This window comes from Varanus komodoensis, unplaced genomic scaffold (assembly GCF_004798865.1).
Source record: "Varanus komodoensis strain SLA01 unplaced genomic scaffold, ASM479886v1 scaffold2, whole genome shotgun sequence".
Classification (NCBI taxonomy): Eukaryota; Metazoa; Chordata; class Lepidosauria; order Squamata; family Varanidae; genus Varanus; species Varanus komodoensis.
The window spans coordinates 40,980,706-41,007,919 of record NW_025335568.1 but is presented as its reverse complement, the minus strand read 5'-3'; the positions used below and the strand labels follow the sequence as shown (position 1 = coordinate 41,007,919).

Here is a 27,214-nt window from a genome sequence, read left to right as displayed (position 1 = left end):
TGGTGGAGAGTTTCTTAATTTTTCCAGTCTGTAATAGATCTAATAGGTCACATATGCTCATGTTATACACTGAAGTATTTTCTAAATTATTTTAGTATGAAAAATAATTGTGATACATTTTATCACTGGTTTAATTGTATCTGTTTTTATTATGTACTGTATATCGCTCTGAGAGTTTCAACTAGAGGGCTGCTCATTGATTGAATAAATAATAAATATTGGTGTGGAGATCTAGTGTGGATGCCTGCACCTCAACTGTTTACTGGATAAGCATACAGGCCGCAGATCAGTTATGATGCAGTACAGATAACCTTCATTTTGTTTCAGTGGTATCTGTTGGAGACAACTACATTTTAAAGTAAAAAAAACCCCTCATTTGTAAATGAGTCAACTCATTTCTAGCTGTATGAAGTTATGTAATCATCCTCATGTCACAATAAGAATGTTGTGTTCTTGTTTTGTTTATTGATTTATTAGAAAGGTTATGATCCACCTATTTCCCTAAAAGGGAACCAAGGTCGACAGTATTCTAGAACTTGCAAAGGCATGTTCTAGAAGCAAGCAAATTATAAAAAATAGAAGTAGAGGATAAGGGCTATTGAAGCCACATGCCTTCTTAAAGACCCACATTTTAGTAAAGTGTCTCTGAGCATTCTGTAAAGTGGATGCAAACACTGAAAATGCCCTAGACCTTTTGGCTGCCCTCCAGTCTTCATGGGTCTGGGGAACCTGAAGGGATGCCCTAACGATAACAGGTGCATTTGGGGAGGACATATTAACACATATATTATAAAACATATATTTTATTTGTTCATTTGATGGACAAAAAGGAAGCTGAAGTGTGTGTGACTAGGTAAAGAATGTCTTTCCTCCCCACTTTCCTCCTTTCTGAGTCATGACTTCAGTAAGTGTGGTTTTACTTGATATTTCATAATGTTGTAAGTGAAGCCAAATTTGTTTGTTTATTATATGTTTGCAGATAGTACACACTATCCACCTGTGAATTATGGATAGAATAATTGAGATAGTTACTTTTTCCAGTTCTATGCTTCTATGTGGATAACCCGGTACCAGTGTAATATGTTGGTTAATATTCTTATTTCCTTTTCAGGAAGATGCCCAGGAGGAATTTGGCTGGAAACTGGTTCATGGGGACATATTTAGACCCCCAAGAAAAGGAATGCTGCTTTCTGTTTTTCTAGGCTCTGGAACACAAATTTTAATTATGACTTTTGTTACTTTATGTAAGTGAAATATTTATGTACGAGTAAAACAGGGCATGTTTACATTATTGATCAAGAATACTCAGTGTAGTGTAATAATACCTATCTTCTTTCTGACATGTAAGCATGTCCCTCATCCATTTTCTCCTGGTTTCAGAGATAATTTTGGTTAGTATTGGATGTGTTGGTGTTCTTTTATAATTGCTACCAACCAATGTTCAAACCTTTGTTAGAGGCTAACTCAGGTTAATGACAGTCAGCATAAATGCAGTACAAACCACAGTTTGGTCCAAAATTGAAAGTTGGATAGAAGGATGCAGTATGTATAAGCCTGTAGGGAAGGAGGAGCTCTTATACTTAGTTTAAAGTACCCTGCAGTCACTTTAACTGTGGCTGGTGATCTGGAAGCATTCTGTTTGCACAAATCTTAAATATATGAAATTCCCAAAAAGGAAGGGAAGTAGGGCCAATCCATCAACTCTGCGAAAAGTTGAGCTGCCTTCATTTCTTCCTCTCCCGTAACAGTAATCATTCCATCAGACTAGCAGAAAAAGACATGTGAAACATACACTAATAAGTAAAAAGGTTTGTTATTTGATAATTTATCTTTTTAGATAGGTATATTTTAAAGTTTCTCAGACAGACAGTAATCCTGCAATTCTGCCTGTAGGATTGTTAATAGGATAAAATACGAACAATCCCCCAACTAGTGAAGGCAACTTTGTGCTATTCATGGTTTTGTTTTTTTTTTCTAAAATATGTTTTGTTTTTGCAGTAAACCCTACTGTGGTTTTCCCCATGTTGATAAAAGAGGGAAGCCCTGTGTTTTCATCCCAGAGCATAAGCACAGTTGAATGAATAAGCACAATGATTTTTTGTTGTCATTGTTCACCTTGATCATTAAGTTCCCTCCCGGTGAAGGATGCCATTAGAAGTCTCGTGGTATGAAAATACAATAATCAGGAATACAAAAATGACTCTGGGGATTAATTTCAGTAATTTTGGAGTTCAAATTTATTTTCCCCACAAAAAACCTGGTGGGAGATGAATCTGAAAGTTAAAGTAGATGACAGGGACTGGCAAAACTCATGGGGTAAGTCTCCCTTTAGATCAATTTTAGCACACATTAGAGAAATGTTTTTTAAAATTGTTCATGGCTGGTACCTCACCTTGAGATGCCTCTCCCTTCTGACTCATTCAGTTATCCCACAGTGTTGGAGAGGATGCCAGGAGTCTGGCACATATTTACATATGTAAAGAAGTTCATTTGGAGGTAACAGTAATATCTGGGATTGGTTTCATTACAAGCCAACATATTCCAAACTCACTGACACTATCAATACTGAATATCTCTTAGGGAGAAGCTAACATTTTGAATAGTATGGAATTAATTACTCACTTGTTGCCACCAGGTTCACAGCCACATTTGGTAAAGATTTCAGGGATTCGATTATTGGTACAAAATAATATGGCAAATGGCCTTGATGAGGGAAAAAACTCATTAGTTGAAGGTGACAAGGGGTCTAAGTAAACATTTTATGAAGTTTGACATGACTTTATTGTTTACATGAATAGGTCAGGCAATCAATATAATATTCTCACACAATACCAAACACTCTTGGTATAGTAAAGAATTCTGAAAAGAAAGAAAAATGATTGTATCACAGATTATTATTTAATGAAACAATTTGGGTTGAAACAAAGATCTTGATATAGCACAGATTAAATATTTGTATTCTTTTGTATTATTTCCTTTCTGTCTGGTTGTTAAAAGAAATGGGAAACGGGACACCATTGGCTTTGCTAAGAGACCATATCTCTGAACTACTTCTATCTCAACTGGTCCTTATAAAACCTTGTAACTTTAAGAACTGGTGTCTGAGTTTGGTTGTTGTTGTTCTTTTAATACTCTGTTCCAGTCCCTTATGTTGTGTCATTTAGATTGGAAGCTCAAGAGGAGGAACAGCTGAGAAAATAATTGTCTCAGTAACAATAAATAGCATAGTATTGTTAGTATTTTTAGCCACTAAGTACAATAGATAAGGTAATGATGTAAAGCATGTGCTTCTTTAAGTTCCTTTTAAAGACTGTGTGTCTGATTTTTTCAGTCTTTGCTTGCCTGGGATTCTTATCACCTGCAAATCGGGGGGCATTAATGACCTGTGCTGTTGTCTTGTGGGTGTTGCTTGGAACCCCAGCAGGTTTTGTTGCTGCCAGGTTCTACAAATGTAAGTATAAAAATTTATTTAATGTGACAGCACTTAAGTTCATTAATCTAAATTATCATCACAGCAGTGATTCCCCCCATCCCATTTGCCTCCTGGGCAAGACAGATAAATGTTTAAAATTAAGGAGAAATTACATGCAGGTTTAGATAGTTCTTGTGCTAGTAAACTTTCAAATTGGCGAATGGATGAGCTCTTATGTCAGTTGCTTTCACTGAGATCTTATCAGCAAGGTAACTGGTATAAGACTGTAGTGGAATGCATACTGTTGGTAGCTTTTGAAATGTTGCTTCTGCATTCTGTGGTTTACTTAGAAAAGTGCCAGTCATTCAAAATATATCCTGCTTTACTGAACATATCAATCAATGTGCAGCTTTATTTTAGTATGCATGGTTATGCATATGTTGTGCATTGAATCAGTAACATTGCACTGATCCAAAACTGTGTAAGCCATTTCATTTGCACTGTTTGACTCTGGGTGTTACTGTCAGTGAAAGAAGTCACAGTATTCCCTTTTGGGTAGGCGTCTTTAACAAGGGTTAAATCATATGGTGATATATAGATATGCAACTTCATACTGTGCCATTGACTGTATTATACAACAATAAAGTAGCAATAATCAACTGCCAGGTGAGACAGCTATCTTTTGATTTGGTTGTGTTACAAAAAGAACAAAATAACAATTCTCTTGGGCCAAATAAATGCAATGCTATATTTGAAGATAGCATACCTCTCTGTATATAACTGGAGTTGTCTATTTTGGTTTATTTTATATAGCATTCGGAGGTGAGAAATGGAAGACAAATGTTCTACTGACAGCATTCCTTTGTCCAGGGTAAGCTAATGTCTATGATTACTATTGAATTATCTCAATGATAAGCTTAGCTAAAATTTCAATAACATTATAGTATGCCAGAACTATGCATGAGCTGCATATTTTTGTTTGTAAATCTTGAACATATTAGCCATATGAACATTTGATTAAACAGTACCAGCATGACAGAAGTATTTTTTAGACAGGTTGCTCTTCATTGATGCTTGGTTTTATTCTGGTTTTACTCCTTAGGCTGCTTCTCAGACCACACTGTAGTTGGTCTCATGTTGTGTCATATATTGTACAATGCTTATGTTAAATCTTTCTGCTTAATCACAGCAAGCAGTCACCCCCTGAAGTGTAGTTAAGACAGACAGACATTTGGAGCTATTTAGTTGAAATGTCAGCTCCTGCTGGAGATCCGTCCTTTTGGATTATGGAAGAAAGGCTTGCTTGACCTCTTTGCCAGATATTTTCTGCATGTCACCTGACCTTAATGTTAGTCTAGACATAGAGTAATATGATTTCAGTAACATTGAAATTAATCAAGTGTGAGTTATTGTTTTAAAATCTTGTCTCTCTTTTAGCATAGTGTTTGCAGATTTCTTTATCATGAATCTGATTCTCTGGGGTGAAGGCTCCTCAGCAGCCATTCCGTTTGGTACGTTGGTTGCTGTTCTGGCACTCTGGTTTTGCATATCTGTACCACTGACATTCATTGGAGCCTACTTTGGTTTTAAGAAGAACGTAAGTGATATGTTTTACACTATTAATATAGGACATGAGAAATATATTTCACATATTTGACCTGCCTAAAATATGAATTTTACAGTATATCACAGGAGTACACTCCTCACATTGTGTAAATATTTTATTATATCTTTTCATGTGACAACCCTGAAGAAATGACACTGCTACAATGTCAAGTAGTGAGCGTACAGCTTGTATAACAGTGTAAATTTGCTGTCCCCTCAAAATAACTCAACACACAGCCATCAATGTCTAAACTGCTGGCAACAAAAGTGAGTACATCCCTAAGTGAAACTGTCCAAATTGAGCATTATTAGCCATTTTCCCTCCCCGGTGTCATGTGACTCGTTAGTGTTATTATTATTATTATTATTATAATAACATTTCTATGGCGCCCCTTGCCGAAGCCTCGGGGCGGCTTACAACACAATAAAATACATTGAAATACAATAGAACATAATAAATTACCATTAAATACAAAAATACAAAAAATACACTGAGTTACAAACATAATAATATAAAATTAAAATTATCAGTATAAAATAAGTAAATAAATAATATAGGAGGAGAAAAGAGAAGGAAGAAGAAGTTACCCTGGCCAGATCGTATGTTTTAACAATTAAAATGATGTTTAAATAAAAAGGTCTTTACCTGGCGCCGAAAAACCAGTAACGACGGTGCCAGGCGGACCTCTTTGGGGAGTGAATTCCATAGGTTGGGCGCCACCGCAGAGAAAGCCCTCCTCCGAGTACTTACTCCTAATTTCTTTCATGGAGGGTTCCTGGAGAAGGGACTCTCCCGCAGATCTCAAGGGGCGGTCGGGCATATACGGATGTAAGCGCTCGTTCAGGTAGCCAGGACCCAAGCCGTTTAGGGCTTTATAGGTCATAACCAACACCTTGAATTGGGCCCGGGCTTCAATGGGAAGCCAGTGAAGCTGACGGAGGACTGGAGTCATGTGAGCATAACGCCCCGTCCCCGTCAGCAACCTGGCAGCTCTATTTTGCACCAATTGAAGTGTTCAGACCGTCTTCAGGGGAAGCCCCACGTAAAGCGCGTTACAGAAGTCTAGGCGGGAAGTCACCAGCGCGTGTGTCACCGTCGCCAGGCAGTCGTACTCCAGGTAGGGGCGCAGCTGATTAATCAGCCGAAGCTGAAGGAAGGCGCTCCTCGCCACCACTGTCACCTGAGCTTCCAAAGAAAGCTCTGGGTCGAGGAGTAATCCTAAGCTGCGGACCTTATCCCTAAGAGGGAGTGTTGCACCATTCAGGACCAGGTCAAATCCACCCTCTCCGAAGCCCGATCCGCCAACCAACAGGACCTCCGTCTTGTCTGGGTTGAGTTTCAGTTTATTGGCCCTCATCCATTCCATTACCTCGGCCAAGCACCGGTTCAGCACAGCCACTGCCTCACCTGGATTAGTGGAAAACGAGAGGTAGAGCTGGGTATCATCAGCGTATTGATGATTCCGCAGCCCACACCTCCTGATGACCTCTCCCAGCGGTTTCATATAGATGTTAAATAGCAGAGGGGATAGGATGGAGCCCTGTGGTACTCCATGGCATAGCTGCCATGACGTAGAGACATGGTCCCCCAACACTACCTTCTGGAATCGACCGTTGAGATAGGAGTGGAACCACTGCAAAGCAGTGCCTCCAACCCCCAATCCCGCTAGCCTATCCAGAAGGATACCATGGTCGATGGTATCGAAAGCCGCCGAGACGTCCAGAAGAACCAACAGGGATGCACTCCCCCTGTCCTTCTCCCTGCACAGGTCATCGTACAGGGCGACCAAGGCAGATTCAGTACTGTACCCGGGTCTGAAGCCGGACTGAAAAGGATCCAGATAATCAGTTTCATCCAAGAGTGCTTGGAGTTGTCCCGCCACCACTCGCTCCAACACCTTGCCCAGAAACGGGATGTTGGCCACAGGTCTATAGTTAGTGGCCATCTCTGGATCCAGTGACGCTTTCTTCAGGACTGGTCGTACTACCGCTTCCTTTAAAGGGGCAGGCACTCAACCCTCCCTCAGAGAAGCGTTAACCACTTCCAAGATCCAGGTCCCAATCCCGTGCTTGGAGTTATTTATTAACCAAGACGGGCAAGGATCCAATAGGCAAGTGGTGGGACGTACTCGTCCAAGCACCTTGTCCACATCATCGGGCCGTAATAATTGAAATTCCTCCAATAATTTTGGACCAGACGGTAGCATTGGCGTCTCCCCAGAGACCTCTGATTCATTAGTGGAGTCCAGCTCGTGACGAATCTGAGCGATTTTCTCCCTGAAATGCCTGGCAAAGTCGTCACAGCGGGCCTTTGAGGGTGGCATCGGATCTTCCTTAGGACCCGGGCGAACCAGGCCTCACGTGTGAATGGGGAGCTGGTGTGTTAAATTTGGTGTTATCGCTCTCTCTCAAACTGGTCACTGGAAGTTCAACATGGCACCTCATGGCAAAGAACTCTCTGAGGATCTGAAAAAAAGAATTGTTGCTCTACATAAAGGTGGCCTAGGCTATAAGAAGATTGCCAAGACCCTGAAACCGAGCTGCAGCATGGTGGCCAAGACCATTCTGTGGTTTAACAGGACAGGTTCCACTCAGAACAGGCCTTGCCATGGTTGACCAAAGAAGTTGAGTGCATGTGCTCAGCGTCATATCCAGAGGTTGGCTTTGGGAAATAGACGTATGAGTGCTGCCAGCATTGCTGCAGAGGTTGAAGGGGTGGTGGGTCAGCCTGTAAGTGCTCAGACCATATGCCGCACACTGCATCAAATTGGTCTGCAGGGCTGTCGTCCCAGAAGGAAGCCTCTTCTAATGATGATGCACAAGAAAGCCCGCAAACAGTTTGCTGAAGACAAGCAGACTAAGGACATGGATTAGTGGAACCATGTCCTGTGGTCTGATGAGACCAAGATATTGCTGTAAGCCGCCCCGAGGCTTCGGCGAATGGGGCGGCATAAAAATGTCTTAATAAATAATAAATAAATAAATAAGCTTATTTGGTTCAGATAGTGTCAAGCGTGTGTGGTGACAACCACGTGAGGAGTACAAAGACAAGTGTGTCTTGCCTACAGTCAGGCATGGTGGTGGGAGTGCCATGGTCTGGGGCTGCATGAGTGCTGTCGGCACTGGGGAGCTACAGTTCATTGAGGGAACCATGAATGCCAACATGTCCTGTGACATACTGAAGCAGAGCATGATCCCCTCCCTCTGGAGACTGGGCCGCAGGGCAGTATTCCAACATGATAACAACCCCAAACACACCTTCAAGATGATCACTGCCTTGCTAAAGAAGCTGAGGGTAAAGGTGATGGACTGGCCAAGCATGTCTCCAGACCTAAACCCTATCTAGCATCTGTGGGGCATCCTGAAATGGAAGGTGGAGGAGTGCAAGGTCTCTAACATCCATCAGCTCCGTGATGTCGTCATGGAGGAGTGGAAGAGGACTCCAGTGGCAACCTGTGAAGCTCTGCTGAACTCCATGCCCAAGAGGGCTAAGGCAGTGCTGGAAAATAATGGTGGCCACACAAAATATTGACACTTTGGGCCCAATTTGGACAGTTTCACTTAGGGGTGTACTCACTTTTGTTGCCAGCGGTTTAGACATTGATGGCTGTGTGTTGAGTTATTTTGAGGGGACAGCAAATTTACACTGTTATACAAGCTGTATACTCACTACTTTACATTGTAACAAAGTGTCATTTCTTCAGGGTTGTCACATGAAAAGATATAATAAAATATTGACATAATGTGAGGGGTGTACTCACTTCTGTGATATACTGTAGGTCATGCCCTTTTAGAAGACTGGCTGTTTGAGCCTTGTCTGAATGGCATGCTTGAGTTATATTTATTACACATTATCAGACTGCAGCATTGCTGCACAGATACCTTGATCCTGACCAGCTTCAAAACAAATGGAACAAACCAGAACATGGCAAATAGTATTTGAAAACCGTATCAGATATATTGGAATCTTTGGTTTTAGATTTTCTTTGTTATAGGAGGAGTCTATATATTTCTAAGCTGTTTTGAATGCATACTTTATTCTGATTGTAATGATAAATACGGCATAAAATGCTTAGGAATTCTTTATTTAAAATGTCTTTTAAGGCTATTGAACATCCAGTTCGTACCAATCAGATTCCTCGCCAGATTCCTGAACAGTCATTTTATACCAAACCATTACCTGGCATTATTATGGGAGGCATTCTACCCTTTGGATGTATCTTCATACAACTTTTCTTCATTCTCAATAGCATATGGTTAGTATATATACTTCTTGAATGCTTCATTTCCTCTAAAATACTACCATTCTTGCTTTTAAAAGGTAAAAGAGAGAGCTTACACTTTCCTCTTGTAATTTTCTTGTCTCTCAGTACTATCAATTACTCTGTTTTGATGTCATGGAAATCCTATGTTACTTCTGCAAGTATGTCAGCTGTCTGGCCATAGGCTTGTGAAACCTTCTGACATAAAATTGCCTTATTCAGACCTAAAGTGTTTTGTGGCATCTCAGGATGTATTTATTCTAGTGCTCTGACATGATAGGAAACCTTGCAGCCTTAGGTCAGACTGTTTTGGTAAGAGTAATCTTTGTCTCTGTTTTCTAAAGTCCATTGAGCAAACTTGAATATTAGAATGGACTTAAGTCATAATCTCATGAATGACAACTTGTGGGTGCAGAATTGTTTGCACAGTTGCTGTATGATTTTTGCTGGAATAAGACAGGTAATGCCTGCTGTCCATAAGACAGAGTGACTTGAGAAGCCACAGTGTTTGAAGTATCTTAAAATGCTTTCTTGTGACTTTTTAATATTTAAACTTTTGTTTTATAGGTCTCATCAGATGTATTACATGTTTGGCTTCTTGTTTCTGGTGTTCATTATTCTGGTTATCACATGTTCTGAGGCTACTATTCTACTTTGCTATTTCCACTTGTGTGCAGAGGTAAGCCTACAGAATACATTTTCACAAGATAACATGCAATGTTTTCTTTCTTTCTGAATTTTAAGCAAAGTAGCAAAACTGGTTTGGAATCCGAAGTCGCTCATCTGTTTGTTCAACTTAAGGAGATTTCTAGTGACTCCCTAGTCCATCTGCAGCCCATGCAGCCTTCTCCAATCTGATTCTGTCCAGTTGTGTTGGAATACAATTCCTATCATTCCCAGACAGCCTGGTCAGTGATGAGGAATTGTGGCGGTTGTCATCTAAAACATATGAATGGCGCCAGGTTGCCTATCCCTGTCTTACAACTTTCAAATAAAAATGTATTTACTTGCTTTGAGGCCACATGTAACTCTGTGTTTTGGTTTTGGTTGTTAATGATTTATTTTATTTTCTGATTTGATATATAACAGTGCAGGTAGAGCTAAGCTGAATTTTGTGAAGTTCAAAGTTTATCAAGAAGGGAAATGTTTTGAGGAGCAGGATGTTTTCTCTAACGGAAGAAAAGTCTCCTTTAGCCAAGAAATTAGTATCCCTCCATCTCGTGGCAAAGACCTAACTTGAATTGGCTGTTGCAGCTACTGTAAAGGAAGCCTTGTGCAGAACCTGGCTGTGATCCTTTCCCTCTTTAGGGTTCCTGTTCAACTTGAATTCTTCTTAATGGTTCAGCACAGCATGATGTATATGTAAAGTTTCTTGATACATTTCTTGTAACTATAATGCATGATATCACATGTAAGAATTTTTTTCATCTAAAAAAATTGTGCTGGCTACTAAGTTGTTGCTCATGCCTACGTTCTAAAATATATTTCTACTTTCAAATATTTTAATCCTTTTAACTTGAAATGAACCTTATCAGTTTCCAACTGATGACTTTGTATTGCCTTTAGAGCACAGGAATATAGTAAAAATATGTCCATCAGTCATTGGGGTTGTGTGCCACTTCGGTATGATTTTTCGTTTCATTGACCTTAACCCCTGCTCACATTCCACACTGTGATTTACAGATACGATATGTACTGCTGCAGATGAAAAGAATCTAGCAAAACTGAACTAGAAAACGGACTCCAAGGTTTTGAGGAAGTATATGCTAACTTAGTTGTATGCTGCAAGTAAACTTAGATATATATCTGAGTACATTCCAGCTTTTCTAGAACTTTGTTTCATCTATAGCACCTGCTCTAAAATAGGATACACTTCACAATTAAAAAAGGGAGTAAGGCCTGTTACTGTGCTTGTATATACCAGAAGAGCAACTATGTAGTGTTTGATTATCTAAATATGTATTTGCAGATTATTTCTTTTTATGTTTTTAAAGATGACCAATAGCACAATCTTTTGAAGTTCCAAATAGAGGAATATTCAGGATAGTTTGAAATGTAATGGTTAAAGGGGAAACTAAAGTAACTCCTCTGAAGAATACAACTTTTATTTTTTACATTCTGGGACTTCTCACCATGTGATTTTGGTTATTCTCCTGTTTTGTCTGAAGCCTGTGTTACATTGGCTTGATTTAAATATTGACATGCAGCTCATAAGTTGGTCATTTGCAGCCAAATGTCTAGAAGTATTACTAACTTCTACAATGATCTCTATCTTTCTTCCAGGACTACCACTGGCAGTGGCGCTCATTCCTTACCAGTGGCTTTACTGCTGTTTATTTTCTAATATATGCCATACATTATTTCTTTTCCAAACTTCAAATTACGGGTACAGCAAGCACCATTTTATACTTTGGCTACACCATGATAATGGTATTGATTTTCTTCCTTTTCACAGGTAAATATACATATATTTTAGTACTTAGCATTGAGGTTAGAACACCTTCACTGTAGTAACATTGTCAGTAGCTTTGCATTTTTTTTGCTCAGAATATGCTTTTTTTCTAGTAGAACAGTTTTGGTTATGTGGACTCTTCTAGTTCAATATGCTGATAATGTGCGCTGAGATTCTTGCTGCCCTCTTGATAAAAATGTTTACAAAGGGGGAAAGCTGTATATCAAGGAGTACATAGTAAATTTCATTAGGCTAGAATGAGATCATTCTAGCAAGTTATCAGAATTACACACAGAGAGCCCAAAGGCATCTAGCATCCTGTGTCAAGTTGATATAAAAGCTAAAAAGAAAAACTCATAATTGTTGTATCAGAATTATTACATTGCTGCTTACTCATCTGTTAAAAATGGTCAGCCTCAAGAAGGGTTTTGACGGTGCCCTGCTGCTATGTCAGTGTAGCACATGCTTGGGGCACTTGCTTCTCACATGGCATTCCGGGTCATTGATCTGACACAGCAGGCAAAATACTGGGAGCTATGTGACAAATCTGACTCACAGCTGGGCCCATAACAGTGTCTCAGAGTAAATGAGTCAGTTAAACATCAGTAGCTTAGCTGCTATGAAAAAAAATGATATCATTCACAGCCCTTGCTGAAATATCTCATAGTGAATGAACTGTTGCTAAATTTTTGTTGTGCCAAACAAATGAGAGATTAAATTCCTAGACCACAACTTCCCATATAATATGCTCAGCAACAAAAGGGAACAATTCCATTATCTACATTGTCTTAAAATTATAGATTAGCAAAATATCAATTACATCAAATCAAGTAATAGCATTTTTAAAAAGCTAAAAGTGCATCTATACTTACATTTTATAAAGCTCTCAAATGCATAGTATCAATGGAAACAAGTTTCATTTGCTCAGTAGTTTATACAGTACCTTGCATAAATATTCACAATCATCCCTGGACTTCTCCATATTTGCTGTGTTATTGAAATGGATTGAACGGGCATTGTTGTCACACAAGATACTCAACACTAAGAAGGTGCACAATGTTTTTATTGTGGTATAAAGGTCAAGAAAATAAACTGGTACAACTATTCACCCCTTAACTCAATACTTGATAGAAACTCCTTTGGCAGCCATTCTAACTTGGAAAATCTTCATGGGTAACTATCAGCTTTGTTCATCTGGATCCTGCAGTTTTTGCTCATTGTTCCTGCCAAAACTGTTCCAGCTTGATCAGGTTGGATGGGAACTGTTAGTGAATAGCAGTTTTCAAATCATAACACAGATTCTTCATTGGATTGAAGTCTATGCTTTCATTTGGTCATCCTAAGACATTTAGTTTCTTGTTTATAATCCACTCCAGTGTCACTTTGGCTGTATGTTTAAGTTTATTGACCTGCTAAAAGGTGAACCTCCACCCCAGCCTGCAGACTGCAACAGTCCTGTATTTGGTTTTAGTCAACTTGCCCTCAGTCCTGACCAATCCAAGGAAGAGCTGCCAACACCATGCTTCCCTGTGGAGATGACATTCTCCGGACAATGAACACTGTTGACTTTGTATCACACATGACATTTGGCAGGAAGGCCAAAAGTTTCATTTTGGTCTTATCAAATCAGAGAGCCCTATCCAAGTTTGCTGTGTCTCCCACATACCTTTTGACAAATTCCAAAGAGGCTTTGGTATACATTTGTTTCAGCAATGGCTTTATTTTTGGTGTCTTGAACCTTCACAGTGTTGAGTATATCAAGTGATAACTATACCAATTCAAGCCATTTCAGTTCCAGATTGTAATACAAAACATGGAAAAATCAAAGGGGTGAATACTACTGCAAGGCACTGCATCTTCACAAGGTTGTGTGCATTTAAAAGTAGTATGACTGGTTATTTTCTATCCGTGAGCAAACTATTTAATGATGATGCAATCAACTTCCATAGACATTGTCTCCTCAGTTTTGCTGAGATGCTGTGATTCCCCCCCCCCCCCCCCACCAAAAAAACCCCTCTCAAGGATCCTTCTGTAAAAGGCATAAAAGAGCCCATTTTTGCAAGCAAGGATCACTCTAGGCCAGTGGTGGCAAACCTATGGTACACGTGCTGCAGTGGGCACGCAGAGGCCTCTCTGTTGGCATGCGAGCCAAATTACCCCAGCAGCCGAGCATCGGATAACAGTGCACATAGGGGCCATGCACATGCTCAGAAAGGAGTAGCGGCGCCAGGCAATGATGTCATGATCCACGACTCATTAGCTGTGACTTATCCGAGCTTTCGCATGGCCGGTCAGTGCGCTGCCAAGGATACACACACACACACACACATTTTTTGTTTGGATTGGCTGTGAGTTATTTTTTCTAAACTAAGACCTCAATATTCAGGTTTTATTGCAGTGTTGGCACTTTGCAATAAGTGGGTTTTGGGTTGCAGTTTGGGCACTCGGACTCTAAAAGGTTCACCATCACTGTTCTAGGCTATAGAAGCATCTGATAGCTTACCTGCTGAGATCTGTCAGATGCTTCCCAAAGGGGGTGGGCTCTGCACAGGGTGGGTACATGCTGTACTTAGCCAGGAGACACTCCTCTTCACACTACCCACCTCATGCTCTTCATGTGCTTGAATGATGTTGCATCAAAGCTTTTTTCCCCTTTGAACCATTTTTGGGGAAGGTGCAAAAAAATTAAAAATGCTTGGCTGTCATTGGCAGTCCTCCTAAAATTCTACTGGGGCAACTTGGATATAGCTGTCCAAAGGGGGATTGCGGTATTCCAGCACCACCCACCACCAATAGATTTCAAAGAGAAAGGCTACTGTAGCCCAAAACAGTGGGTTCCAGCAATTGTGTGAACCACATATATGTCTTAATCCTTCTGTAGACTATTTCCATGTGATAAGAGTTTCTGCAGAAGTGTCTTCTAGGGAAGAAGTATGACCACATCTCCTTCCTTGATTACATTAAAGTGTGATTTGCCAAGCAGCCAGCCAGTTAAGCAAGAGGGTTATTCTGCTGGACTACTTTTACCATTAGGCTCCCTGAATCATGTCACAACTAAAATGACTTCATTCTATCATTTTTCAAATGTGTGACTGTCAGAATAAGGAGATTGTGCTTTAGTATGGTGTATGCACATTCATTAAAGCTGCATTCCTGTGCATACTTTCTTGAAAGTAAGATCCTTTGAATTCAGTAGGACTTAATTGCCAATTGATATGCACAGAGTGAGGCTTTTATAGTAAACATTCTCATTTTATTGAGACATAAAGAGGTCATTATTCTCACTTAGAAACTGGCTGAAAATCCCTTAACTTTGAGTAGGTAAATTTTACCTTGAATTCCAGAATTTGACTCTGCTATAGACTGAAATGTGTTAACTGAGGGCAGAGATAGGGAACAGTAATATAGTGACTTTGGATTTGGCTACCAGAAATAAAAGTACAGACAATTGGCTTAAAACCATATTGCCAGGACAAATGTGTGGTAACCATTCTTTGAAACATTAATATTTTTTAAGAAACTAAATTACAACAAAACAAAACTTACAACTAAAATTAAAACATACAATTAAACATACAGTTAAGATAAATCTTAAAAATACTGTGCCCCACCAGCACCAGGCTTATAGGATACATGTTACCGATAGAACAACTCATCCAAACATTCTTTCAGGATATTTCTGCCTTCCAAAATGGCAATGCTTCTTTTGGCAGTTGAAATCCTTTCCCTTTGTTAAGCACATACACAATAAATGCACTCCAATCTCATTAAACTTATTTTTCTTTATATGCCTATTTCTCACTTTAAAATCACAAATTAATTTATCATTAATAGCTATATTCCAAACTTCTCTGTACTAAATCACACAATTGGTAATCATGTTTTACTTTCCAGTTCTTAACTATGATTAATCTTTCAGCAGTTATTAAATTTGTTATTAATTTTTTATTATTCCAACCCCATTATTTCTTACCGAATGCTGAAAGTAATGTGACCTCAGGACATATTTAAATATTTGATATTTTACTACTACCTTTAAAAATCTCTTTGCGGAGATTCATTATATATTCACATTCCCACCTTATATGAAAATATTTACCCACTTCATGATCACATCTCCAACATAAATTGGAATTTATGAAATTCACTTTCAGTTCACTTTCACTGGAGTTAGGTACACTTCAATGCAATTTTATTAAAAAAATCCATTCTTTCTGATATCCCTTTTAATATCTTTTTTACCCAAACATTTTCCCAATCCACATTATTGATGTTGTTCTTCATATCTGTTTCCCATGTTGCTTTAAGTGTTTCATATTGATTCTGTTCTTCCAACAATATCATGGTAGCCATTCTTATGTAGTAACTGCTTCAGCATCCACACCTACCAGCAAACTATGAGGTAAAAATGCAATTGAGCAGTGCTTCAGGGGTGGTGCTTCAGTATTAAGATTCCTGAAAAAAATGGATATACTGTGGTGTAAAACTGCATTGCGTGATTGTGTTCTAAAGGCAGCAAAAGCACCATAGTGCTAATGTCGCAAAGTATCCATGCTGGATGAAAAGACTTTGTATGGAGGTATGAATTTACATTTCTATGTTAGATACTATGACGGATCCATTGATTTGTGGTCTAATGTTCAATAGCACATACTTGGCATATTTTGATGTTTTGTTTTGTTTTTGTAGGAACAATTGGATTTTTCGCATGCTTTTGGTTTGTCACCAAGATATACAGTGTGGTAAAAGTTGATTGAAGAAACTGTCATGTAGGCCTAATATAGGCCTTATCAACCTAATTTAAAAACATGCTCTTGGAGAAGAATTTAAGCTTTATCTGAAGTATTGACTTCTGTACTTTATGAATGATACTGAATATACATTTTCTTCCACTCAAGCATTTGTATTGTAACTTTGCAAACTGTTTTCACTTGGGTGTTCTTAATGAAGATTGATTTAAATATTGTATGCATTTGTAAAAATTGCTATACTAGAAAGTTTAAATTCTAATGACAGGTTAGAAGTGACTGCATTACAAAATTTAATGATACATCTACAAGTATGGTTGTAAATATGATTTTCTAAGTTTGTTGGGTGGGGTTAATTATTTTTTCAAAAAGAACTAGTTTCTATCATGATTTCGAAGGTTTACTCAGTGTTTTTAATTTGAATTTTCTGTTTTACATTGGAGCTATGGCCATAAATGCTTCTCCCTTTTTTCCATGACTTCATTAGGTTTCAGTGATGTGTTAGCCTTTTAAAAAATGTGCCTCTTGGGTCTTGGAATCTTAATATTCATAAAATTAATAAATACTGTACACATTTCAGTGATTATTACACATTATAAATACATAAAATTCTGTAAATAGAAATATAATATGTTTTTAAAATATGTAGATTTTATGGTTTGTTAAATTCTATGTTGATTTAATTTTGTACATTTGTTCCATACTCACAATGTAATACTCCTCTTGAACAGCATAAAATGCCATTTCTTTAACTGCCCTTTCTGTCTTAATCCACTAGTATAAATATATTTAAAAACTGGATAATATGTTGAAAGGATCTGCCTACATATAAGCAAGATAGATTCTTCTAAACAGATTTTATGATGCATATTAGGTAGAACAAGTTAAGGTTTTGTGCTTTTGACATAAACAATTAGAATCTCTACTCACCTCACATTAATAAAGGGTTTTGGTTTGTTAGATGTAGAATTAAAATTAATCAACATCTTTGGAAACTGCAATAGAAACATGCTTTTTGTGGTGGTGTTTGAAGTTTAGTGATTCACCTGTTAGTAACACCTGCATGTTTTCCACAAGAGCACATCTGCTTCCATGTAACTGCATGTTTTGCACTCAGAAATTACAATAGCAGAAAAGAACCTATGTTTTTCTAATGCTCTTTCTAAAGATCATAAATTAACTATGCTTGAATATTAAAATCCAATAAAATACATTTTGTTAATAACTTACAATTTTTAATTTGATCGTATAAACTGACATTTACATTGTACAGGAAAGCCTGAATGGTTTTATACATGGTAAAAAGAAAACATGTTTGAAATGTGTATTTTGTTTTAACTAACCCAAACTTGTACTTTGTTGTGTAGTATAGGACTTTCTGCTTGCAGAAAATGTCTCTGGATATAACCCCTTCTGGAGCAAATCCCAAAGATGGTTTCCATTAAAAATGGTATGCAAGAAAAAAATATTAAAGCTAGTTTAAAAACTCTAGTCAGGCAGCATCAAGCATAAGTGAAATGCTAAGCCGTCTCTAATGTGTTACTAACAAACATATGTTGATGACAAATGCAAACAATGAGAAGTCTTGATGAGCAATTCTAGGAGAAGCTCCCTAGCACAGTGCTATGCTTGAGTGGAGCTGTGGCTTCTGGTGTCCATGGAACTTGATTCTTCATTCCCAGAAGAGAAGGGGTAGATGTCATAGCAGAAGGTATTGCCATTCAAGGCTTTTAAGCTTTGAATTATGGCTTGAAGTTAAGTGGGAGCAATTAAGCTTCTTTTCATATTGGAGTAACATATGTCTGCTGTTGTTGTTAGTTGTGAAGTTGCGTCCGACCCATCATGACCCCATGGACAACATTCCTCCAGGCCTTCCTGTCCTCCACCATCCCCCGGAGTCCACCTAAGCTCACGCCAACTGCTTCAGTGACTCCATCTAGCCCCCTCATTCTCTGCCGTCCCGTTCTTCTTTTGCCATCAATTGTTCCCAGCATTAGGGGCTTCTCCAGTGAGTCCTTCCTTCTCTACATCCAAATCAACCACAGTTTGTACTATATTCTTTGGCATTGCTCATTGCTTCTCAGAACTGTGCTGTTGATGGGACAGAATATGGTAGAAACAAAAAATCTTGAGAATAAGGTTACTAGAATATTTTTATAAGAATTGCCTCTCGGTGCTCTTTCCTGTTACTTCTCCTTTTAAGAACAGTATAGTCTGTAGGGTGACAGAAAAAAGCAGTATTAAGGAGTGAAGGGGAACACACAAATGACCCCTCCTTCCCGTCCTTTGCAGACTAGATGACATCAAAGGGTACGGTCATGGTCCAACAACATTTGTTCCCTGCTGCTTTGGACTGGGATTAGCTTCACTTTGCTCCTCCTTGTGCAGTTGACTCCACCTGCCATCTTGTTCTAAGCTGTTTTTTCCCATGGGGATGTGAGGAAAGGCACAGTGCAAGTTAGTACCTAGCTTTGTTTGCTGTACAAATGGACCTGTCCTGTATGGAGAAGAGCAGCTACTCCCAGTGCCAGCAAATTCTTCCTGCTGTCCCGTCTGATCTGTGATCAGAGATAACAGCTGGGATTTTCCTGCGTATCGTTCACCTAAGGGGAAGGCTAGTGCTCCCCTTCTGTTATCTCTGATCACAGATTGAAGTTAACAGCAAAAAAATATCAGGGGAGTGGGGGAAGTTTCCAGTTTCATCCACCATGCGTTGTTCCCACAGGAATGAGATGTTGTGGACTTCAGTTCCTAGAAGCCTGAGCCGGCAAGACCAATGACCAGGGATATTGGAAGTTCGAGTCCTCCCTTAACATTATTTAATAATATTCCTGTGTATTGTTATGTATCTTCTGTGTATGTGCAACACTACTGCTCCTTTATTTCATTATATCACTATTGTTTTATTTAAAATTACATTATCCATTTCTTGGTTCCATCCCATCGCTTTTGCTGCCCTTTCTACTGTTGCAAGTATTTGCTTCAGTGTATTTTACCTGAGCAGGTATATTTTTTGATGTCCTCTCTGCACTCCTCCCTGAACTCCCTTTCCTTCTGTATTTTGTCTCAATGGACAGTAGCTGCTTTGGGTCAGGGCTTGTTTTGGACTTCTATGTATTTTTGTAAGTAGGTAGTCTAACACGGGCGGAAAGTCGGTTTCTGAGTGATAAGGTTGTAAATAAGTAGAACTTGAGAGACTGACCTATAAGATGTTCTTTCAATTGGATTTTCTGAGATAATTCTTTCTGTTCCAGAAAATTGAACAGTGTGGTTTATGTGCACTCTAGGAGGTGGGGATACCACTTTTAAAGTACATGATATCTTAGTTGATAAGGGGGATAGAAATAAGGGGAGAGAGATCTTAGAAAACCTTGTGGATAATTCTGAGAGGTCTTTCTTGCTACAGAAGTTTTGTTCTAAGAACTTGGCAATCTTCCAGAGAACTGAAGAAAAATATTTGATGAAAATGCTTTTAAGATTTGAAGAAAACTTTCCCTTCACCAGCTGTCACCAGGACCAGAAAGTTTAGAAGTACTACTACTATTTGTACTTAAATGGAAAGCGTATAATGTTTTTCTTCTTTTTCTCTTTTGAAAGCCCTTTAATTTAACTCTTAGCATCAAATATATTGTAAAACATTGGCTTTACAACAAAGGTAAAATGAAAGAAATATTTGAAGACATCTCAGCTGAGCTAAATCTAGATCAGCTACTATTCTAATACCTATTAAATATACTAAAAACTTCTGTAATATACATATAAAAAGTATAGCAAAAATAGGCATAATTACCTTTGACATTTATTCACATATCAGAACGTAAAAAGATTTTCACCAAATTAAAAAATGATTTGAGATATGTTTGTTGAAAGCAAAACCTATTTCTGCTTAAGTATTACAACATCAACTTTTCCCTATTAAAAAGATCATATTCCTACTGAACAATAAGGATAATCTTACATTTAGTGTATGTAGACTAGATCTGACTGATTTGTTTCACATGAAGATGGAGAGTTCATAAGTCACACTTACCAGCTGTGCTTTATGCATCCTGTAGCCCCACCAAAGCTTACCAGAAGTAGTAAGGGTGGGAGGAATGAGAAAAAAAACCCCTCTTATACCACATTTGAATACAATTTCTGTAACTTTCAGGAAGAAAAAAATGTCTTCTTAAAAAAGGTGAATTCTAAAATGACATGTTTTCCAAATGAATGAGTCAAAGATTTTGTTCTTTCTGCGGGAGAACAGTTTTTAAATTCAGTAGTGATTAGGTGAGACAAAAAGCTTTTACAGAAGACTGCCAACTGTCAGGTCTTCAAGTCTTCCTTGTTTGGGGAGGACCCCCCCCCCCCACGTTCCCTTCTAGTATACAGAGGCAGGGCTCCCCCCATTTCCCCCCATTCTTTTCCATCTGCCATTTTGGGATCCTTGGGTTTCTCCTAGCATTTCCCCTCAGACCTTTCTAGAACTTTCTATCATTCTCTTAATCCTTTCCTGTCATTCTAATTCATTCTCTTTTCTACTCATTTTTTCCTTATAACCTTACCCTTATCAAGAACAAAAAGCAAAACCTTTCTATTGCCCTATCTTTTTCAGACTTCTTCCCTCAGATATCATCTTCTCTTCCTCTCTCCCAAGGCATCATTTAGGAACTGCATGTGGTGCAGCACACAACTGATGAGTATTCTTTATATCTACTCTGGGCAAAGACCACTTACTTGGTGGGCTTCTGTTCTCATTGTTGTTTACCCAGCAGGCTCAGAAAAACCAAGCAGGCCGGTTCAAGATGGAGCTGTGGAGCTGTGCCCTTATAACCATTCAGTCAGTCATGGCAACCCTTCGACATCTTGGCCAACCCTCACCTCTCATTCATGATTGACAGCTACTGCCTCTCCAACAGCTGCTCTATCTGTGCCACCCAAGCCTGGATCTGCACATGAAGAGGAGAGGCCTAAGAAGAGGGCCAGGAAGACACAGGATGGTGGGCATTGAGAAAATGATCGTGAAGAAGGGCAAGGACAAGCCCAAAAAACAGGCCCAAAATCACTTCCCATCAGCATTTTCTTGTCGGGCATTTAGGCCTGTTCCACCAATGGTCCTGGCTGCCACTCCAGCATTGGCTGTTCTGCCGATTCCAATGCCAGTTACTGTGCTGGTTCCTGCAGTGGTGTCTCCAGGCTTGATGCTATGGGCAGAACCAATCACCTATTTGTCCATCCCTAAAGGAGAAATATGAGAGTCTCTTTATGCCAGCTAGTCTGCCACCTTTGCCTTCTCCCAGGCTCCTCTACTCACTGCAGCAGGAGCAGCAGCCATGGATGCTGCCTCCAAGCCCAGCCACTGGGACTTTACATGGTGTGTTTCTCTAGTGCCATAACACACCTCAGAACTCTTCAGGTCCCCACCAACAACCTGGGACCAGGAATCCTTCTGGATGCTGCCACCACCTATGGATCCATATTACCCATGAACCCACAGTACTCCAGTGGGGCACATTGACCTGCTGCACAGCAAAAATATGGGGAACAGTTTCCATGACCCTTCCAACACCGTTGTTCCTGCAGCTCTGTCCCGGCACAACCAACAGTTCCCACTTTCCAACCACTGGTTCCTGCCTGCCAGCTGCCTACTCAAACCCAGTCTATTCTGCCTTGTTGACCTCCCTTGCCATCTGACCATTCCTCCCCACCAACTATGCATCTGACTTAGACCAGCTGCTGCTCTACAATGACCTGGTTTCTTCATCGCTCAAAAATGCCATAGTGGTACATGGCCAGGGATACACCTCCAAAAACCTGGAAAGGTTCTTAGAACAGGTCCTCCGAATGGCAATGTCGCTTGGGCTGGATGCGCAACAACTTAATGAACCACCAGTGCATGCAGTCCATGGCATTGTCCCAATGGAGGACTCCATGCTGGTGGCTATTCCATTCCTTCCTATACTTCTACAATAAATGAACCATGAAAGACACCGACAGAGCCACAGCCAACATGCCAGCTTTTGGAGAGCTTATACTGGGTCCAGGAGAGGGACATCCTGTTCCTGCTACACCATCTGCAACCAAATTCTGTCATCATGGAGTCTGTGCAGGGTTGAATGCAGAGAGAGCACTCCACTCTGGTGGATTGAGAGGGAAGCCATTTGGGCTCTATCCAGGACACATGCGATCTCTTGGAGAGATTGGGACTATGTATTAACAATGAGAAATCTGTGCTTTTTCCCTTCCAGTCAATCCTCTACTTTGTGGCAAGGCTGGATTCTTACCTTCCTGAAGACAGAACGGTGATGTCAGTCATTTGGCTCTACAGTTCCACATCGAGCCCAGAACTACAGTGGAGTGCATGCAACAGCTCCTGGGTCTCATGGCAGTGACTGTTGTGCATGATTAGCTGCAGCAGCTTTGATTTGTGCATGCTTACCAGCCCAAATGCAATTTGGCCATAGCATTCAATCCTCTCCTGGGGTACCCTCAAATACAGTGCATTGGATCATTGAGAGTATTAAACGGGCTCATCAACTAGATGGACATGTAAGGACACATTCTACCAGGGCAATGGCAACATCTATGGGGCTGCATGTCAGCATCCCACTGCAGGACTTTTGCAGAGTAGCAATGTGGTCCACTCTGTTGACTTTTGTCTGGCACTACTAATTCAATGTCCGTGCCAGGCAAGATTGCTTCTTTGGCCAAGCAGTTCTCTTGGTGGTCCTCTGCTGTTGACACCATTCATCCTCTGCTTTGAGGCAAGTTCCCCATATGTGTGATGCACAGAGACCACGAAGAAGTAAGGTTGCTTACCTGTAACTGACATTCTTTAAGTGGCCATCTGTGCATTCATAAAACCCACCCACCAGCCCCACATTGGTGTTGACAGCTTTAAGTTCTTATACCTTCTTTCCTTTCAGACCTGTACTGGGATGGTGAGGGTTGGTCTCTTTCTCCTTGGTTCTGAGGCCAAAATGTCAGTCTCATGGAAACTAGGGGAAATGATGGGAACCCTGCCTTTATATACTAGAGGGAAGGCGGGGTGGGGCTCCCACCAAAATGAACCTAGCTTACCTTCTCAACAACATGCCCCACATGGCACAGAGCCCATGTATGTGAATGCACAGATGACTACTTGAAGAATGTCAGATACAGGTACACAACCTTACTTTCCAGTTCAAGGTTTTCCCCTTCAAAATGGCCACAGCTCCATGAGTTACCACAAAGATCCTTATACGCCCAGTGGATCTTTTAAAGACCAAAGAGAGTTCATGTTCATCCATACTTGGATAACATCCTAATCTTTCTCAGGAATGAAGCATCTGAGACAGGAAGAATGCAAAATGTTTGCCATCACATGCTAAGAAAAAAGCATCAGGTTCACAGATGCTTTAATCAAGCAATGGCCTCAAGGCCTCTGATATGATTTCCCAGTCCTACCTCTCAGCCTTTATTCAAAAGATAAAGTATTACCTGGCAGAGGTTATCTTGATAGCACCAAGTTGACCAAGAAGACCATGCTATGTCAATCTTGTTCATTTATCAGTGAAGACAGAACCTTTTAAGTCAAGGGCTACATGCTGACCAAAATCCACCCATCCTTCCTTAAAGTAGCTTCTGGAGAGTGAGCAAGCCACTGCTAAAGAGTCAGGCCTAATTGCCTAGGAGGTCCTTGACTAACAGAATTCATGTTCAGTGTGAGAAGCTTGATTACTTGATTCCGGCATATCAAGGCATTCTTATTGACAAATGAGCAGTCAAATTGCTTCTTCCCCATTGCACTTTCTTACAGCCTTTCTTACTATTTTCAGAGATTTTCTGAAAGACAGCTCTCTGGTGTAGAAAATGGGCTGTTCCTTTTGTAGTTAGCTAATGGAACTTTGTGTATGCAGTTGGTAATAAGAAAGCTTGATAGTCGCATATTTATCTACAATCATTTTGCTCTGAAAGAGGAATCAACATAGGAGCATTAATAGATAAAGGGGATGAAGGTTATTTGCAAAACTTATTTTGGGGAGGATGGGGTAACAACGCTTTTTAATGAGTACTTGAATGCACAAAGCAAAGCCTATAGGATCAGATTGATTCTCCTCCACCCTCCCTCACTGAAGGTTCTCTCTATTGTTTGACCATCCAAACTGACTTTAAGATGTCAAGCATATTTTCAAGATTGACCTTGACAGTTGTTTGTTTCCTGCTTTTCAAAAATATGCCAAAGAAAATTTCTACTTACATTCAGATAGTCAGGTGTACATCACTCTTTGACTGCCAAGATGCTCATTTCTCTCTTATAAATCAAAATGAATAAAGATCAAGGAAATGTTAATATGAAGTTGCCTGAATAATCCTGAGGCAGAACAGGAGGTCATTTCTTGTTATGTTCAAAACCCAGTGTTAAGATTTGTGTTAATCTTTACCTTCCAGGGTCATTAATAATTCCCTAATGTTTTTCTTGGTCTCTTGCATTCTTCTTTTGTTTTTGCAAGAATAATTGCATGTAAAATGAATGACAGTATGATATTCATTTGACAAGTAAAAAATGAAATTTATTTACAACCTTAATGTACTGTTCACATCTAAAAAGTTTCCAAAGCAGTGAACAATAAAAGACAAAAAGGATAGAAACAGTATATTAAAGTATACTGAAAGGATAAATAAAACAACAGATTGCTTAAATTGCAGCTGGTTCCACTGTCATATTGCTATGACAGGAAGTTTCTTCTTATGTCTAGCTTGAATCTGGTGTGCTGCAATTTAAGTTTGTTGTTCCATGTCCTACACTCAGGGATGGGTGAGAGGAGGTCTTTTCCTTTAGTGACAGCCTTTGAGGTACTTCTGGACCGCTATCATATCCCCTTGGAGTCATCTCTTCTTGAGGCTGAACATGCCCAGCTGTCTCAGCCTCTCATCACAGGGCTTTATCTGGATCATCTTTGTGGCCCTCTTCTGAACCCTTTCTAGTGTTTCTGCATTTTCAAAAACTCAGAACTCAACACAATATTCCAGGTGAGGACAGAATAGTGCATAGTAAAGGAAAACTAGTACCTCTCTTGTTCTGGAAGTGATGCTTCTATTTATGCATCGCAAAAGCATTTTTGAAGCTACATTACATTGCTAGCTCATATTTAGCTTGCTGTCTACAACTCCAAAGTCTTTTTCTTTATCGGTGCCGTTGAGCCAAATATTCCCCATCTTGTATCAATGGATTTGGGGTTTTTTTTCCCCTAGGTGGGGAACTTGGCATTTGTCCCTTTAAAACCCTGCCTGTACTTCTGGTAGTTCTAGGTCCACATACTGCTGGAGCCTAGCTTGTAGGATTTTGAGCATAACTTTGTGAAATGAGTGCAATGGTGCAGTAGTTTGAACATTCTTTGGCATTGCCCTTCTTTGGAATTGGAATGTAAACTGACCTTTTCCAATCCTGTGGCCACTGTTGAGTTTTCCAAATTTGCTGGCATATTGAGTGTAGCTCTTTATCTGCATCTTTTAGGATTTTGAATAGCTCAGCTGGAATTCTGTCTCCTCCACTAGCTTTGTTGTTGCTCAGACTTCCTAAGGCCCACTTGACTTCACATTCCAGGATGTCTGGCTCGAGGTCAGCAACCACCCCATCATGGTTATCAGGGATGTTAAGATCTTTCTTGCACCAGTGGTTGGGGCATAGACTTGAACTACTGTGATGTTGAATGGTTTGCCTTGGATTCGAACTGAGATCATTCTGTCACTTTGGAGATTGTATCCCAGTACTGCTTTTCCTACTCTTTTACTGACTATGAAGGCTCCTCCATTTCTTCTGAGGGATTCTTGCCCACAGTAGTATGGTCATCTGAATTACATTCACCCAGCTTACCTTGATTCATAGATCTTACATTTCAGGTTCCTATGCAGTGTTGTCCTTTACCGCATTGGACTTTCCTTTCACCACCAGATACATCCACAACTGAGTGTTCTTTCGGCTTTGACCCAGTCGCTTCATTCCTTCTGGCGCTACTAGTACTAGCCCTCTGTTCTTCCCCAGTAGCACATTGGACACCTTCTGACCTGAGGGACTCATCTTCCATGGAATTGTCCATGGGTTTTCATAGCAAGGATACTGGAGTGGGTTGCCATTTCCTTCTCCAGTGGATCACCTTTTGCCAGAGCTCTCTGCTATGACCTGTCCATCTTGGGTAGCCCTGCACGGCATAGCTCATAGCTTCATTGCACTACACAAGCCCCTTCGCCATGGCAAGGCAGTGATCCATGAAGGGGTCTACTTCCTGTCCATGCCTTTTTTTCTTTCAAATTGCCTCTTAACTTTTTGTTTAGCCATGAGGCCTTCCCCTGTTGTCCTTTAGACTTCTTTTGTTGGAATTAGTTGTTGTTGTGCTTTGAGAAGTTTTTTAAGATTTCCTGTCCCTCTTGGATTCCTTTTCCCTTTAGAGTGAGTTGCCAAGGGTTTCACTTATCATTGATTTGAATTTCTTAAAGTTGGCCCTCTTGAAGTCTAAGGTTCCCTCTTTCAGGATTCAGCTTCCGCGTATGGACTTACCACTGCATCTAAGCACTCATCAAGGCATTGCACAGCCTCACCTGATTCAAACATCTCAGAGGGACAGAGTTAGGTGCCATCTGCACACTGATGGCTTTGGTGCCAAATCCCCTATTGACTACTCCCAATGGAATGTAAAAAATGTCTTTTCTTGATATGGAAATCTCTCCACATTTGAAGAACAGGGGGACAACTTTTTTCTTTCTTTCCTAAGCTTAA

General features: G+C 39.9%; 1 protein-coding gene across 2 annotated transcripts in view; it reads left to right on the top strand.

The window, feature by feature from the left end:
- Window positions 1-17,704, top strand: part of TM9SF2 (transmembrane 9 superfamily member 2) — a 38,837-nt gene extending 21,133 nt beyond the window's left edge. The window contains exons 10-17 of one of the 2 annotated variants that reach the window (XM_044428508.1): window positions 1,112-1,244; window positions 3,332-3,451; window positions 4,226-4,283; window positions 4,850-5,009; window positions 9,122-9,273; window positions 9,847-9,958; window positions 11,563-11,734; window positions 16,421-17,704. In XM_044428508.1, the coding sequence (XP_044284443.1) occupies window positions 1,112-1,244; window positions 3,332-3,451; window positions 4,226-4,283; window positions 4,850-5,009; window positions 9,122-9,273; window positions 9,847-9,958; window positions 11,563-11,734; window positions 16,421-16,488 (975 nt within the window). In that variant the 3' untranslated portion in view covers window positions 16,489-17,704. Of the gene's footprint in view, window positions 1-1,111; window positions 1,245-3,331; window positions 3,452-4,225; window positions 4,284-4,849; window positions 5,010-9,121; window positions 9,274-9,846; window positions 9,959-10,962; window positions 11,735-16,420 lie in introns of those variants that run through there. The other variant, XM_044428507.1, reaches the window with a different exon arrangement.
- Window positions 17,705-27,214: the final 9,510 nt, after the last annotated feature.